Raw genomic sequence first — 16,541 nt, forward strand, 5'->3', positions numbered from 1 at the left:
AGAAATGTCTGGACGAGAACAGGAAACCGATGGAAGTTGAGTGGGACGACAGAGTGCGGTAGTCTCGGCAGGTCGATGGTGCTGTTCGTACCGACGGTCCGTTCGCAGCCGCAGCCGTCTTTGCTTCGCGATGCGTCCACTGATGTGTGTTTCTGCACATGGCCGTGCCGCCCAACGGGCTTCTACATTGTTCCACGATTTTTCACATTTTGTCACCGGTAAATGGGCCTATTATAGCTAGATTTCCCACTTCCGTGATTAAGAAACACGCGATCTGTGCCTTAAACCATAGGAAAAGCATTTATTCTGTCGATAACCATAATTAATGAAATAAAAAGTGAATCACGGGCAATATCGCATCAGTGTTTTGTTCTCAATGTAGACTCAAAAGTTCTCCTACATTTCCAAACATTCAATTGTTTATCAAGCATTATTGGTGTGTGTACTAATGAGTTTGTGTTACGAAATATTCCAAACAAAAAATATTCTCTTTTCCCTGAAAGTCATTACGTTGGTAGTGAATTATACACTCAAGGACGCGTAGTGACAAACTGTAAATTCTATATAGAACTATATTTTTTGCCTAAAATTCTATAAGTCGCTAATTTCTCTTTAATTTGCGTGGCAGTTGATCGCAAAGCCGCATAAACGCATCAATCTTTTAAATTTTTACTTACATTTTTTTACCAACTTTATAAATTCAGTCGTTTTTCTTTCTGTGGTGAAATTACTTTCAGATTGTATTTCTATCCACGCGACGATAGATCACAAATGATCTCTCCCTTCAGTAACTTGTGCAATTATCAACATTATCGTTTCGAGGTACTAATATATAGAATATTGGTGGTACTTGTCTTTTGACAATGTGATATAGGTATTAAAGTTTCTCCAGAGTAATGTTATCAAATTCTACAATTGTACAACTTTACGATTTACGATTTTCTACAACTAATTTTAATGATATACTGCATAAAATTTTAAGTGTTGTATTTATTTCCTCGGAATATAATATATTTATATTTTGATATATTTTTATAGGATTGTATCTATTATTTTTAGAAGAATTGTATTATACATTATATCCACCATGACTACATCATCGGAAGACGTTCTGATGCAAGTAGGACAAGTCCGTTATAAAAAAGGAGATGGTACGCTATATGTTATGAACGAACGAATAGCTTGGATGCTCGATAACAGAGATACTGTATCTGTCAGTCACAAATATGCTGACATTAAATGTAAGAACATTCGTGTAATGATCAAAATAATGTTTAATAAAAGGAATATTAAAGAAAAATCATATTGCTATAAATTCACTGCACTTGTTCTTTCTGATTCTAACTTTTTGTTACTAACCTTTATTAAATACAAAAGATTACATCTTATAATAATAGATAATTTCTAAAGTAATTATATCTGTATATCTTAAGGTATATACTAGTATTTTGTCTTTCTAGTGCAAAAGATATCGCCCGAAGGAAAGTCAAAAATACAGCTGCAAGTTGTGTTGCACGATGGTTCGTCATCTACATTTCACTTTGTAAACAGAAACGGGCAAGAGGCACAAATTAAGGATCGTGACGATGTAAAAGAATTACTTCAACAGTTATTACCAAAATTTAAGAGAAAAGTGAATAAAGAATTAGAAGAGAAGAATAGGTATGTTCTTGAATGTTCTAAATGATTCTTTGTTCTATTTGTATGATTGAATATGGTATTATTTGTCAGAATGCTCCAGGAAAATCCAGTACTGCTTCAATTATACAGAGATCTAGTTATTACGCAAGTTATTTCATCGGAGGAGTTTTGGTCGCAGCATGCTGCAGAGTATACTCAAGCCAAAAAGAACCAACGTCAAGAAATAGGTGTCAATAGCGCTTTCTTGGTAAGAGTAGTCCTTAATACTTAAACGTAGGATACTAGTCAAAAGAGAAATCAATCGGTTGATAGTTAAATATATTACTCCTAGGCTGATATAAAACCGCAAACCGATGGCTGTAATGGGTTGAAGTATAATTTAACTGTTGATATAATAGAATGTATATTTAAGACTTATCCAGCTGTAAAGCGAAAACATCAAGAGAATGTGCCTCATAAAATGTCAGAATCTGACTTTTGGACAAAGTTCTTTCAGTCGCATTACTTTCATAGAGATCGTATCAATGCAGGGAACAAGGATCTTTTTACCGAATGTGCCAAAATAGATGATCAAGAACTCAAGAAAGATATTCAAACGGGTATCGATGATCCATTAGTAGACATAACTTCTTTTGAAGATCAAAGTCTAGATGAGAATTATGGGACTGGACATGGCAAAGCCGACAAATCTTCAGGAAATATCGTACATCAAAGTATGATCAAGAGATTTAATCAACACAGCATTATGGTTTTAAAAGCCAGCACTGCCAAGCAATCTGCACAGTCTACCCAACCGCAATTAAACGGATCGACACCATCTGCGAGCAAAACTGCAACATTGTTTAATCAATCGGAAGATCAACCAAAGACTAAAAAAGTAAATTTCTAATGTGCATATTACGCTTGCTTGTAGAATTGCAGTCGTTATATTAAACTTATGCTTTCCTCTTTCTTGTTTTCAGCTTAGAATACAGGAGAAATTAATTTATGATGATCTCGACAGTAATTGTGACACAAACACAAATAAAAGTGCACCTTTAAATTTGGCGCATGTAGATAGGTATTTACACGGCCCTGTACCAGGATACAGCAGCGCAGAGTCCACATCCGAAGAGCTTCTTATCACGTTAAATCAATTAAAGAGAGAAACGACTGGTTGGCTGACAGGAAACAGTATACCAAGGCAATTAGCAACATCATTAGTTAGTCCAGCTGCAGCAGTTTCAGCGTTAGGAGAGTTAACTCCAGGTGGCTCTTTAATGAAAGGCTTTAGAGAAGAAAGTCTCGGACGTAAGTATATTCCATTGGAATCATCAACTTTGGGCGATTGAAGTGTAAAAAAATGATAATAACCTCTTTTATATTGGCCACAGAATTAATACCAAAGGATTTAGAGAAGGAGTTGCGTAATGTTTATGTGTGCACGTGTGAGCTTCTAAGGCATTTTTGGCGCAGTTTTCCACCTACAACTCCGCAGCTTGAAGAAAAAGCGATTAGAATGCATGAAGCCTTACACAGATTTCATTCTGCTAAACTTAAACCTTTCGAAGTAAGTCTTACTATACGCAGGACGTTGAAAGAAAAGGATCTGAAATTGAACAAAATGCAGTTAGAAGTGCTTGGAATTAGTGAACATACACAGGGAAATCAGTCCCATTCACAGTTACAAGCGATTGTTCGCTTCAGGCCTTAGGCCACCCCTGTGTAATCTAAGAGACACAGTAAGGTAGCCCTGAACCTCCCTTTTTTCAACACCCTGTACACATTTTATATTTATGTACATACATATCAGCATTGTGTTGTATTCCTGAAATTTTTGTCTTTTTAGGACCGTGTTCAACGAGACTTTTCCGCTGTCAGTCAACATTTAACAAGTCATTTAAATCAATTATTAAACACAGCATATAGAAAGTTCGCAGTTTGGCAACAACGTAAGATGCAAATGAGGTAGCCGTGGAATAGTATACCGTACAAATGAAAACAACGTGAATAAAGCAGAGCAATATTGGTCATCCTACATATATGTATAGAGGGTGTCGCAGCTTTTGACCGACAAACTTTGGGGGCACGTAGACGCAGCCAAAATAAGAAAAAAAAGTTAATGTAAGCGCACAACATTTCTGAAATACAGAGATGTGAAATTGTGTGCTGTCAGTACCTAGTACACCTGTACAGATCGCTTGATCGATCGAATGTTTTGTGTTATACGCACATACATACATACATACGCATATGCACTTTTTCTCAATTTCGAGTGCCTCTACACATGCTCCCAATGTTTGCCCGATAAAATCTGGAACACTTGGCATATGTATATATAATATTGCATTTTCTAATGTTACCGTAATTAGGGATTAATATGGGTGTATTTCACAAAAACCAAAGCTGAATCGTGTCATGCATCCTGTGCTGCCACATATTGTTTATTTATTCTTACACAATCGTGCTTATTATTGTTTTAAAATTTTCATAAGTGCGTTACTTGGATTCTCTCGTAAGAAATACTTGATTAACGATTTTCCTAATGTATTTTCTAGATTATTTATTTACTTTTTGTAGATTGTTATAACCATGTTGCTTGTCTTATATCTTATATCGATTAATCGATTATTCGATGTTAAAGTTTCAAAAAAATTCAAAAAATTAAAGTTCATAATTATAAGGAATTAAAGAAAGATCATGATATGTGGAATAAAGTTAATATTTATAAGTTTTCTAAAAAAAAAAAGAAGGAGAAGATGAAGAAAAAGAAAAGGAAGAAAAACTATACGTGTGAAACGTACAGGATTTGTAAAATGCAAATACGGTAGACAAATATGTATAAAGAGAAACATCTGAATATTGTATGATATCGAAAGTAGCTGTGATATCGCCACTGTACTACTACTATACATACACATTAATAGATTCCACAGCTTTGGATTAATTTACTTTTCTCTTCTCTCTCAATTAATAACAATGTTTTTCACCTTCTAGTTTCTAATAGTGTAATTGGAGGTCGACAGCGCGTTATTACCTAAGAAAACTAACATACAGACTCAGTCTGCGTGTTGAAGCAAGGTTCATGAATCTCAGTAGTCGATAACTCCTACGAATCCTTTTCTACAACTACGACTACTACTAATACCACTACTACGACTACTACTACTACTACACGGTGGCATCAGTATACTTTTTATGATATCTACAATATATTCAACTAAGTGTCTTAATTGTTGAATCCTATTTTTTCTTACGATATCGAGTATGAAAATTTGCAACATTTGCAAATTCGCAATCTGCTCACTTTCTCTATGGTAGCAATAATTTGGCAGTAATTCAAATGGGTGATACCTACTTCAATCAGTAACGAAACGAACATACTCGCTAGTTACGTTATGATTATTATTATTATAATAACGATTATAAATATATTCTTACAATATCATATAAATAAATGTTATTATTATGAATGTCAGTACATATTTACTTAATGACATCCTAATGAACTTTTTTTGCATTTTCAAAGGAAATATATTTTTATAATCTGTTCTTCTTTTTCTTTTTATGTGCACATCGTGAGCTAATTGGTAGTCGCGGATAATAATTAGAATATCTACATAATTAACAATAAGATAGATGGAAAAGTGAAAAGTACGATGGCATAGAATCATTTTACTGATCAACAGGTTGTACGGATCATCTACTTGTACGCATATGCATTCGTACGTACGCCGTATACGGATGCAAGTAGGTATACACTATTCCTGCTAGGTAAGTACTGCTATACATCGATGTTTGTAAATCCTATAAAGATTTCTTACAGGATTAAAGTAGAGTCCTACAAAAGAGATATATATATCTTTATATAGAAGTTAAAAATCCCTGCCTGTCCTTGTTGATTCCTGATCCGCAATCTGCAGAGTTGCGCGATTCCGTGGGGGATTTCAAATTAGACGGCGGTTCCGTGCCCGCGGAGCGCTGAAACACCAGCTCACGAGTTTGCGCGGGAATTTCAATGATGAAAGAGAAATGGAATGAAACACTTTCTGAATAATTTCCAAGGTTGGATTTTAATTGCTAACAAGTTCGATCTGCCGTTTCTACAAAGTCGCTCCTCGCTTGTGCCTTCTGAGCGCCCTACTCCTCTGACTCCGAGGCATCTTTCGAATGAATGACATCCTTTGAGTTTCGTCAGTGGGTTGTCCTCTAGCCGTCTCTCCGTCCTTGGCCCTTCCTTCGCGCTTCTCTCCACTCTCGGCTGGTGGTCGTACATTACATACACATCTAAAAGGTAGGTAAGCGCAATGCTCAGGGTCAAGAAGACGTCACCGGAACAAAGTGTATGACTTTCCCGACCAGAGATTTTACCCTAACTTTAAAGCAAAGACAGAATTTTAAGTGGTTTTACCACGCAGATGTGGAAGGAAAAGTTAAGCTATTTACTATCTTCGTCTGGCCTATCTCGTACGCCTTCTGAGTTCAGGTATCAGCTACTAATATTGTACGAGCATCCTCGAGAAGCACAACGCGCTCTACGTGTTTATGAGTCCTGGCAATAAACTCTTCCTCGTCCTCCGTTTCGATCTCGCTTAAAATCTTCCAGATGTGCTACTCGCTTCGAACCTGCATGCCTACAAAGGATTTTGAATTTCGCTCTCGCATCAAAACTTGATATCCCTATGTCCTATAGCTAACTTCACATAACACAGACTCACACCAGCGGAGATCGCAACAGTAGATGGCGCGGTGTATTGTTGATTCGATTCAAAATGGTGGCCTATAATAGGCACTGTGAGTGCGGGGTAACATTGTTCGATTCCCCGCGATAAATGAGCCTGTGCGACGTTAACCACGTTAACTCGTCGCGGTGTATGCGCGAGTACCGGGTCTAAGGTTTACCCGGAATGTACACTTTTCTTCGAATGGTTAAATCATGTGAGCTTAATCACGGTGCCAGCCGATCGTGTGTCGTGCGTTGGCCAAGTTTGTGTAGCCATATTTATTGTGTTATTCGGCGAGACGTTATATCTTGTACACCGGCAAACGTAATCGGTATTCAACACATATGGCTGTTTATTGCTGAACGTGAAACCGTTGTCTCAGCACTTGTTACAGATAAAAAATCTGGCGATTTTCTTACCCATGATAAACAATGATTATGCACATATGAAACTTCTAAGGACTCTATTACAATAGGACATGAAAAGACGCTACACTGGATTCTTGTTGATTTTTAAAAAACTGCGCACATCTTTTATTAGTTTGTTTTTATACCGAGCTTTGCTTCGACAACTTTTCACCAGCGCCAGTTGTCCAACATATCGGAGCACTGACCACATTGCGTTGTGGTGCATTAAGGATTTTACAAAAAACGTGAGTCTTTCTACTGTATCGTGATTGTGATTCCGATATCTACTGTAGCCACCTGATTCTACTCTTTTACCTATAATTCCTTCTAATATTAACGTTATAATGAAAAAAATCTGACAGCACTTATGTATCACTGTTGCGATACATTGCTCAACAATCCACTGAATAAATGACATTTATATGATTTTTCATTAATCATTTCTTTGAATTTTAAATGCTCTTTTTATCGTAATGGTAATGGCAATGCTGATAGTAATGCGTATCTTGTGGATGTATGTTGCATAAAAACTATCCATTTTTTTTCAGAATAAGATGGAGGAACCGTTATATATTATTGTTCATCCTAATTACTGGTTGAAAGTGCATAGACTATGTATACAGTAAGAAAGTTTTTGGTTTAAACCACTACGTATACAGAAGGAATGGACGTGGAAAAGATTTGACAGAATATATACAGGAAAGTCTACTATACGTGGACCAAGCAGGCTAGGCACAGCCGTGCCAGGGTTGGGTAATGGATCCTGTTGGTCCATGGTATGCATCGTACAACCGTCTTGCTGCAGGTACTGCAACCAACACGTTTCAATCGGCCAACTCGAGCACAAACAGTGATTTTGTATCTCATCACTTAGCAACAGCTGCTACTCAAGCAGCGCCATCGACAACAACGTCACAGTTACTTTTACAAGCAGCTCATACAACAGCAACTCTGGCGGGTCAGCCGTCTCCATTTAACCCAGGGGGGTTTTTATCTCCACCCCCTGTGGGATACGATGTCTTTTCTCCACTGTTTCATCATCCTAATCCTAAGCAGGCGCATTATGTGACTCAACATAGACAAGCTCTTGTCCAGGCACAAGCACAAGCAGTATCAGTAGCGAAACAAAATACCACAACAGAGTCTGATATCCCTGTACTAAGGGAGAATTATAGCTCGGCGCATCAACCAACATTTTTCGAGCATCAGGGTGCAGCTACGTCACCCACATCTACATTGGCATGGACCCATCAGAACAATGTACAATTACCTAGCCCGTTTGGTATTTTACCACACGAAAGTGTCGTTCCATCATCTCCAGGACCATCGTCGGCCACGAAACCACCCGCTGGTGTTTATGAAAACACATTCAATTCTCATTTTGCTACTACTCAAACTATAAATAATATTAATTCCCAGCTGCCTACATCGTCGTCTGTTTCTGCTACAGAATTTAAATCATCCAGTTACCCAGATAGTAAAAAACCAGTAAACGTTAGACCTCAGTCACCGTCAGTAAGCATTAAGTCTGTGGTTCCTACGTCGCAAGCAAATAGCAATCAAACATTCTTCCAGCAAGTACCTACTACGTTCAGTTCTGAAACATTAGCGAACAATTACCCTGCTGGAAATGGGAATCAAGCTCCTAATGGGAAGGTGCAGCCTTCTCTTCAGCACCAACAATCGTGCATTGTTTCGACTCCAAGTAATACATCCAGCAAAGAGTACAGAATCTCTCAACTTCCTGCCAGGTCAGTGTCATCGACAACTATATTCTTGAATACGTCTGTTAGATCTGTATCTTCGCAATCTCAGGATAAACAATCCACGCGAAATACTAATTTCGCTTCACCACCGAATAAAGCAACTTCTTCATCTCAGCAAAGTATTCAGACTAAAGCACAGACGAAAATATATCCCGAATTAAATGCACACAGTGAACATGGAAGAAACGAACAAACATCACACGATAATACACAATCGTCCCCTATCAGTTTTTCGATTATGGATACAAGAAGTTTGAATTATACAACTGGGAATGGTACAAATTGCACAAGTACAAGTGGAAAGCTTGCTAATCAAAGGACTCCGTCAAACAGTAACTTACAAGCACATCCTCAGCAACCGCAACAGCAACAGCAATTTCATGTTTTGAATCAGCAGCAACAAACAACATCGTATAGGCATTACTTGACAGGATCTGCAACTGATTCAGAGTATCATCATTCGGGAAGATCAAAGTCTGCAACTTCTACCGATTCTGCATACTCCTCCAATAATTCCACACAAAATGGACCTGATTGTAGCGTAGTTGTACCACGCAGGCCGAGCCCGTTACAAGCGCATTCGCAAGCAAGTCCATTAGGACACGTTCCAAGTCCTGCTTATCCTATGTATAATAGTCCAATGGCTACGATATCTTCTCCTTCGCCTTTACAACACGTTGAAAATAATGGAAATCAATGCGCAACTGGACCACCGTACAAAGCTGTACAACAGCAGCTTACTCCTCCATCTCCATTAGATGTTACCGTACCACGACCTGCGTCGCAAGGACAAGTTGTTTATTCGTCGGTTATCACAAGAGCTCTGGGTACGACTGAAAATAAAAGCACATACAACGCAGATAGTAAAAATTATGATAGACAGCACCAAGATTTTTCACAAACGCAGAAACAGATATGTTGGGAAAATAACGATAATCGACAGACGAATGCTAATAGGAAATTTTCGGTTGCTCTATATACTGGTGGAAATGCTGAAATAAATCCTCAAACTTTGCCAGTTCAGCAGCAAGTACAACGAGTAGTAAATGTCTCTGATAGGCAACAAACATATTTCGAATCCAACCAAGTAACTCTACAAGACTTGAGCAGTTGTAGAGGAGATCCTATGAGTATAGTAAAGAATTTACAGACGTTACAACAAAGCTCTTGTCAAGTACAACAACAGACCACTGTCTCTGTTAGTCCAACTGAACAGCATAAGCAAACAGAAGAACGACGAAAAGTTGACACTGCCAATAAGAAAAGGAAAAGTTTGGAAAAGGGTGGACATGCTGCTTCTTCGAATGAGATAAGTGGAGCAACAACAGTGACGGAATATCTGAGTAGAATACCACCGCCTGCGCATCATAATACGAATCAACAACAACAAAATGGTTACTTTGATTTTGAAAGATGGAATTTACCTCCGCCACCTACGAAAATGTTTCCTGGTGCATCAGGGGCTTTTAGTTCGCAATCAACTTTACATCATTCGAGTAATTTTGTTGGTACACCGGCGCATCAGCATCAGTCTCTGATGGTTCCCCATCATCACGCCCCACCTCCTATCCCATATTTTCCTGCTTTCCATATCCCTCCGAGCCATCACCATCCACATGAATTTCAATCTTCCGTTGAGATCACGCCTATTGCTTTTGGTGAAAATACAGCAAATCAAAATGCTAGTTATAGTCAAGAAGTGAGAGACGATCAGCCTAAAGTAATTGTTCCTAACATTGAAGAAGAACTAGGGTTCCTGCAGCAACATCAACAACCAATTCAAGCAGCAACTTCATTAAACAAAGACTTTAAAAGACCCAACAAAGATCCTAGTTCAGGATTTATGACGAGTTACTTAAAGTTCCTACAAGGTGAAAGGGAACCTTCACCTCCACCTGCGATTCGTGGTGGCAGAAAAGCAACTTGGAGTAGGTCGAAGCCTTATATCCCCGTAGAATCTAATAAACCAGTAGAAAGTTCTATAAATGGAGAAGCAGTAAAAATACAACCAGAAAAACCAGCAGCAGCACCACCACCACCAGCACCACCGCCACCACCACTACCACCTAAAGAAACACCAGTAATAGATTATGCCAATGATCCGCGCTACTTCCCATTGCCGAAGGAACGGAAAAAGCAGAATTTCGATTCAAGCGACGATGGATTTACCAGTGATGATGATTTTCTATTTCCTCCTAAGAAACCGGATAAAAAAGTAACAACTTCAAATGCATCTAACGCTATAGACACAGGAAGCATAAAGACGGAAGGTAAACCTAAGAAAGGAAGACCAATCAAACCTGGAGGACCAACAGATAGAAAAAGAAGAGCCGCGGCGGCGGCTGCGGCGGCAGCGGCTGCAGCAGCAGAAGCATCGCTTTCGTCATCTGGGAAGGCTTCAAAAAAGCACGAAGAAGGTGACATATGTATACACAGTACCGTTTTCTTTTATTATATTAAGCATGCATATCAATTATTCGTGCGTGTGTCACAAGTGAATATTGCTCTTCCAGTAGATCCGTTGCTGTTGCCTCCGAGACGAGAAACGTCTAGAAGAAAAGCAAAGGAGAAAACTTCTGTGAAACAATTTCTAGATCGACAACAGGGTATAGACTACTATGATAATGACGAAGAACAGGGTGATTCTGATTCTGATCCTGCTTGGACGCCCGCTGTAAAATTAGTTGGAGACGAGGAGGAGAAGAAGAAAAAACGCGGGAGGCCTGTTATTACGAAAAAGAGCAGAAAAGCCTTGGAGGAAGATGATTATTCTCCTTGTGACGTTGTTTCAAAGAAGTCTGCCAGGAAGAAACACGAGACACCATCGAAAACTTCTAATGTCACTGGAAAGTTATCTTGCAAAATAGATGAAAAACTATTAGCATCTGTCAGTGATGAAGATATTGATATTTCTCCATTCAAGGTACCCGTTCAATTCTTATATTATTCTCGTAAGCTGTGTATGCTTACGGCTCCGCGTATATGTACATACATATACAGGGTGTCCCACTAAGGAGTGGACAGCGCGATATCTCTTAAAGTATTGTCGATAAAAATATAAAAAAAATAGGGAATTGCATGGTTCGAGGGGGCCCATTTATTAGCGCGAACGAATTTTGTTTTCGATTATTATTTTAAAAGATACGATGGTCAAGTTCGGTTTTTCAAATGGAACTATTTTTTTTGAAGACCTGAGTTGATAGTGCGTTCCAAGACAAATTTAATAAGCTTTAATGTATACACTTTATTTCCACTGGTTTTTAAGATATTGCGCTTGCAAAATTACTGATTTTCACTGGAAGAAAACCCTCTGGAATAGGAAGGACCGGGGTCGGTCTTACTGGCGCTACGGGTGGCATTGCCTGTTGAAACTGATACCTACCTGCCAAAGGTCTACGACAGGGTTTGCAGGCCCAAAAGCTGGACAATTCTTTTCCGTCAGAAATGCTACTTAGGTAGGTACATCTGCGGTATCGAGAAGCGCATCGTTACTTTTATTTCGCACTTGCTTCTACGCTCGGATGGCCGGTTCTTTTGGGAGGGATGCAAGTTGGATTGGTTAGGTTAGGAGGAGTGAAAGTTGCTAGACTAAATTTCAACCATAGGGAGCAGATTGTGTCAAAAGAAAAGAATTGTCCAGCCTTTGGGCCTGCCATTTCTGGCGTAGACCTTTGGCAGGTAAGTATCCATTTCAACAGGCAGTGCCACCCGTGGCGCCAGTAAGACCGCCCCCGGTTTTTGCCATTCCAGAGGGTTTTCTTCCAGTGAAAATCAGTAATTTTGCAAGCGCAATATCTTAAAAACCAGTGGAAATAAAGTGTATACATTAAAGCTTATTAAATTTGTCTTGGAACGCACTATCAACTCAGGTCTTCAAAAAAAATAGTTCCATTTGAAAAACCGAACTTGACCATCGTATCTTTTAAAATAATAATCGAAAACAAAATTCGTTCGCGCTAATAAATGGGCCCCCTCGAACCATGCAATTCCCTATTTTTTTTATATTTTTATCGACAATACTTTAAGAGATATCGCGCTGTCCACTCCTTAGTGGGACACCCTGTATAAACGTGTACACATTTACATGTTGCATGCAGCGCTCAATGGATAATTCAGAAGATGCGGTAAATTTTTTACGAATGTAACCTTGTAAAACATAAATTTGTAGTGTCAAAGCATTTTAATTGACTTTCAAAACAACCGTTTCTCTTATTGCGTGTCGTTCTCATCAGTAATTATTGTACATCTTTTAGTCTGGAGAATTTGTTGTAATGAAGGCGGAATTGGACGAAGAATATCCAGCACTCTGGAGAATAGACGGCAAAACACTGCTGCAAAAGTACGAGCCATTTAAGTCTAATGGCAACACTTTATACAGAAACATATCTACGGTAAGAAGGAGTATGTAGTTTTATTTTACGGCGCTTACTATCTGCATACATACTAATTATCTTTTTATAGTATTCGGGTTGGGCACCGCAAAATCGTCATGTATATCAACAAGTTCCAGTAAAGGTTTGGCAACAGGGCAAAACGGAAACTGTGGTAGAATTTTTGAGGGACGAAATGATTATTGACGATAGGTAGGTTCTAGGCTAAAAATATTTTATCAATTGTAAATGAATTTTTTCTTTATTCTTTTTAGCGAATATATCGATAAATCGATGAGAGACGCGGAAAAATATCAAGATAATTTTGAAGTATATATACAAACATTGATCTCGCAAGCTTTAGATTCTAACTTCCTTACAGAGATATTTCAAGAACAAGGTACGAGTTTTATCTTTTTATCTGCATAATAATTCCAATACTATGCAGGGAATTTTCGCTAATCAAATATTTCTCTCATTTATTCTGCGTAGATGATTACTTTCTATCAAATGTTAAGACCGTCGATGAAGTAACGGAAGAGAGGAAACGTCGTCTTTTATCAACAACAGAATGGCGATCAAACGTTATAAATGCAATATCAACCTGGCCGTGCCTCAACGTTCTCAAGGATTTAACGTCTACAGAATACAAAGATAAACTGTGCGCTGGTTGTCAACAGCCTAAAATATACGCCAGAGTTTTGTTATATGGCCAACCATATAATGCAACTACACTGGAAGGTTCTCCCCCTGATCCAAGGATACCTCAAGAGAAGGTGATTTTTAAATGATTCTGTTTTCTTCAATTACGTCTTGGTCTTCGCGTTCGTGTTCGTCGTTATGGTAAATGGAATAATTGAATGACGGATATTTTCGCACGTTTCTTAGGATTTTTTATTGTGCCGATTATGTCAAGCAAAAGTAGCTTTGTATAATAAGGTAGCGCATCAGAAATATTTGATGTTTTTGGAGTGTGCCAGGAGAGTAGCGGATAAGAGAGTAGCAGATCCTAATAAAGATACTACAATAATATTAAACGAATTATTAGCAGACGAAACATGGTTAAATCAGGTAAATACATAATTATATTACGCATCCAAGATTTTAGAATTAGAATAATTTTAAAACCATACTTTTCAGTTATTTAAAGAAGTTAGAACTATCTGGGCGGAAATAGATAATTTGGAGCAACAAGCAAAACTGAAGTCGAGCCTAAAGACCTCTACATTATCCCGTTTGGTGAATAGTGCAGGAGAAATGGCTGAAAATATTTCAGAAACGCAAGCAACTGAAATGATTGTTAATACTTCCGATTCACAGGTGCCTACACAGAAAACTGAAGACAATTCTGAAACAGTGTCTTGCAATGTGCAAATGAGCAGTATACCATCTTAGTGGTGCTACGATAATCAATGGTTCGGTTTAGTATTCAATGTCTCAAGACCATTGAGAGTCTAGTGATATATCAGTTTTATGAACGTAAATACGTAATACATATAACACCAGTCCCGAGACCAAACAATTGAACATTGTATTTTGAGAATGGTAAATGTTTAACTCCAGTTAATAATTAATACTAGATACTGTGACGAATGGTGAAGTTAAATGTTAACGTGTAATCAAGAAACTATAGTTCTAGTGATAAGTAGTACTCGGTAAGCCGTGTTACCGTAAGGTAAGTAAGGAACAGTTTCGCGTATAAACTCCGGACATGTGTAAGATATTCAATCAATCCCGCGTAAGAATTAGAGACGAGCCCAAACTTTGCCATTGTAGTAACATAATAGAGATTTACGGATATTTGTGTGAATATAGACCTTTAGTTTTAACATTTGTATCGTGATAATCTTATACATACCGTATAATATCGAGGTCTGATGTGTTAAGATCTGAAGAAAAAAAAATACGAAAGACAAATGATTTTAGGATAAAGTACATACAAAGTGATATGGCGTACGGAACGTCGTGACCTTGTGTAATATATTTACATACATACATCACACCCTCTAATTGAAAGAAACAAACTGTTATTCTGTTTGTTCTTTTCACTGTATCATGGAAATTCATTGCGCATTCTTTTCTATATACATGTGTATGTATACAGACGTATAATAATCGCTATTATCTTTTTTTAACGTTGACCAGATGTAAACGATATTTATGTTCATGTTAGTTTGTACATAAGTAGATGAAGCAACTTCAAAATTCATACGTATAAAATACGTTTATATATGAAACTTTCAAATATCCAGAGGTGTTCCAAGATAACATTCTTTTAATAAAATGCTCTATGACAAATGCAATATTCTGAAAATGTGCAGTCTTCTCTTACTCTAAAACATTACACACGTTGTAAAACATTTGTATATAAAAACACTTTTAATAAGATTAGAAATATTTTCTTCTATTCTATTCACCTTCGGTTCATCATGTCTCAATATGTATATGTATAATCTTTTTAATAACGCGCATTATCTCATCATCCATTGCAGTATCCTATTGTTAGTAATTCAAGTGTCAATTTTTGAATTTTATATGTATACATATACATACGTTAATACGTCTGTAAATCATGATAATATCAGTCTAGAATTTTTGCTCTTCATGTGCAGTGTTGATTTTTCAAATATTACGCAACAATCAATGCAAGCTCGAGGAATAATTTAAAAAGTAATATCTACTCAGGTGGGGTAGAAAATTTACTTTTCTTACTTGGAAGCGCCTAAGACTCGAAATCTTTATTCTACTTATAATAATTAATTAAATTAATTACACACGTCGCAATGTTTTAGCAATGAAAATTCGAAGATTCGCATACACAGATTTTGCCGCTAAGGACGTTTCTATGGATACTTTCCTTCCAATAGGCAGTAGGCGATAGATACATACCTATAATAGTAGAATAACATTTGCTAACAATTTTACTGTACATTAAGTAAATGCTATACTTGAAATCGTATTAAATCCATATTATTATATATTTTATTATGTTACATATCTTACAATAACTATCATTTTCATTAGATCTATTATTGGCATTGTTTAAGCCTTAAGTCGTTTAAGTTTTTAATGTGTTTTTAGATTTCTTAAGGAAAAAGATATTCTCTAAAGATGAGAGTGGTGATATGCGTGTGTGGCGCGAATGTATTTTTCGAAGACGATATATCAAATTATATTTGTAAATTGTAAAAATATAATAGCGAGGGCAGGTGACTGCTATGACACAAAGCCATGGAGCTTTAGACATCTTTCATATGCTATAACAAATTGAAATTGAAATACATGGATATTGTATTAGTGACTATACTGTCGGATTTACGGAGTTGTATAATAAATTATTGGAGGTAACTATTAACTTGAAACCTAAAAATGCGGGCATTTGGACACTGACGCAGTAACAATAAAGGAAAGTATGCAGTTGCAAAGTATTTTCTTTCTAGCAAATGTGCCATGCAATGTTCGATAAGAAGTTGGTGCTATATATATGTGCGTGTGTTCGCGCGTGTGTGTGTGGGGGGTGGATGGATGTATATCCATTTATCACTGGAATCTTTTAACTAAATCATCAAATTAATGAAATTTCGCTATGTTTTAGTCGGAAATCCAATATAACTTTACGAGTCATTTATTTCGGTTGATATGGCGCAAAATTAC

General features: G+C 37.4%; 2 protein-coding genes across 8 annotated transcripts; both read left to right on the plus strand.

The window, feature by feature from the left end:
• The first annotated feature begins 39 nt into the window (after positions 1 to 39).
• Positions 40 to 5,093, plus strand: Tfb1 (transcription factor B1). 4 transcript variants are annotated; one of them, XM_076820854.1, is made up of 8 exons: positions 40 to 218; positions 1,060 to 1,241; positions 1,461 to 1,662; positions 1,732 to 1,888; positions 1,973 to 2,518; positions 2,604 to 2,931; positions 3,015 to 3,190; positions 3,470 to 5,093. In XM_076820854.1, exons 1-8 carry the CDS (start codon positions 76 to 78, stop codon positions 3,590 to 3,592), a joined length of 1,857 nt encoding a protein of 618 aa, XP_076676969.1. In that variant the 5' UTR covers positions 40 to 75; the 3' UTR covers positions 3,593 to 5,093. The 4 variants fall into 4 exon arrangements, with proteins under 4 accessions (XP_076676969.1, XP_076676968.1, XP_076676970.1 ...); XM_076820853.1 differs by having other exon boundaries at positions 41 to 218; positions 1,039 to 1,241; XM_076820855.1 differs by lacking the exon at positions 40 to 218 and adding an exon at positions 691 to 822 and having other exon boundaries at positions 1,039 to 1,241.
• Positions 5,094 to 6,372: 1,279 nt separating this feature from the next.
• Positions 6,373 to 16,312, plus strand: LOC143373585 (uncharacterized). 4 transcript variants are annotated; one of them, XM_076820995.1, is made up of 10 exons: positions 6,373 to 6,996; positions 7,300 to 10,934; positions 11,031 to 11,440; positions 12,615 to 12,641; positions 12,771 to 12,908; positions 12,979 to 13,100; positions 13,163 to 13,287; positions 13,380 to 13,663; positions 13,776 to 13,958; positions 14,028 to 16,312. In XM_076820995.1, the coding sequence occupies exons 2-10, from the start codon at positions 7,508 to 7,510 to the stop codon at positions 14,280 to 14,282; spliced, it is 4,971 nt and encodes a 1,656-aa protein (XP_076677110.1). In that variant the 5' UTR covers positions 6,373 to 6,996; positions 7,300 to 7,507; the 3' UTR covers positions 14,283 to 16,312. The 4 variants fall into 4 exon arrangements, with proteins under 4 accessions (XP_076677110.1, XP_076677111.1, XP_076677112.1 ...); XM_076820996.1 differs by having other exon boundaries at positions 11,034 to 11,440; XM_076820997.1 differs by lacking the exon at positions 12,615 to 12,641 and having other exon boundaries at positions 6,374 to 6,996.
• Positions 16,313 to 16,541: the final 229 nt, after the last annotated feature.

This window comes from Andrena cerasifolii, chromosome 9 (genome assembly GCF_050908995.1).
Source record: "Andrena cerasifolii isolate SP2316 chromosome 9, iyAndCera1_principal, whole genome shotgun sequence".
Classification (NCBI taxonomy): Eukaryota; Metazoa; Arthropoda; class Insecta; order Hymenoptera; family Andrenidae; genus Andrena; species Andrena cerasifolii.

Coding starts and splice junctions, on each gene's coding strand:
- Tfb1 (XM_076820853.1), top strand. CDS start 76: ATGGTGCTGTTCGTACCGACGGTCCGTTCGCAGCCGCAGCCGTCTTTG. Junction 1,889..1,972: donor GTGTCAATAGCGCTTTCTTG/GTAAGAGTAGTC, acceptor TATTACTCCTAG/GCTGATATAAAACCGCAAAC. Junction 2,932..3,014: donor TAGAGAAGAAAGTCTCGGAC/GTAAGTATATTC, acceptor TATTGGCCACAG/AATTAATACCAAAGGATTTA.
- LOC143373585 (XM_076820995.1), top strand. CDS start 7,508: ATGGATCCTGTTGGTCCATGGTATGCATCGTACAACCGTCTTGCTGCA. Junction 12,642..12,770: donor TGGATAATTCAGAAGATGCG/GTAAATTTTTTA, acceptor TACATCTTTTAG/TCTGGAGAATTTGTTGTAAT. Junction 13,959..14,027: donor ACGAAACATGGTTAAATCAG/GTAAATACATAA, acceptor CATACTTTTCAG/TTATTTAAAGAAGTTAGAAC.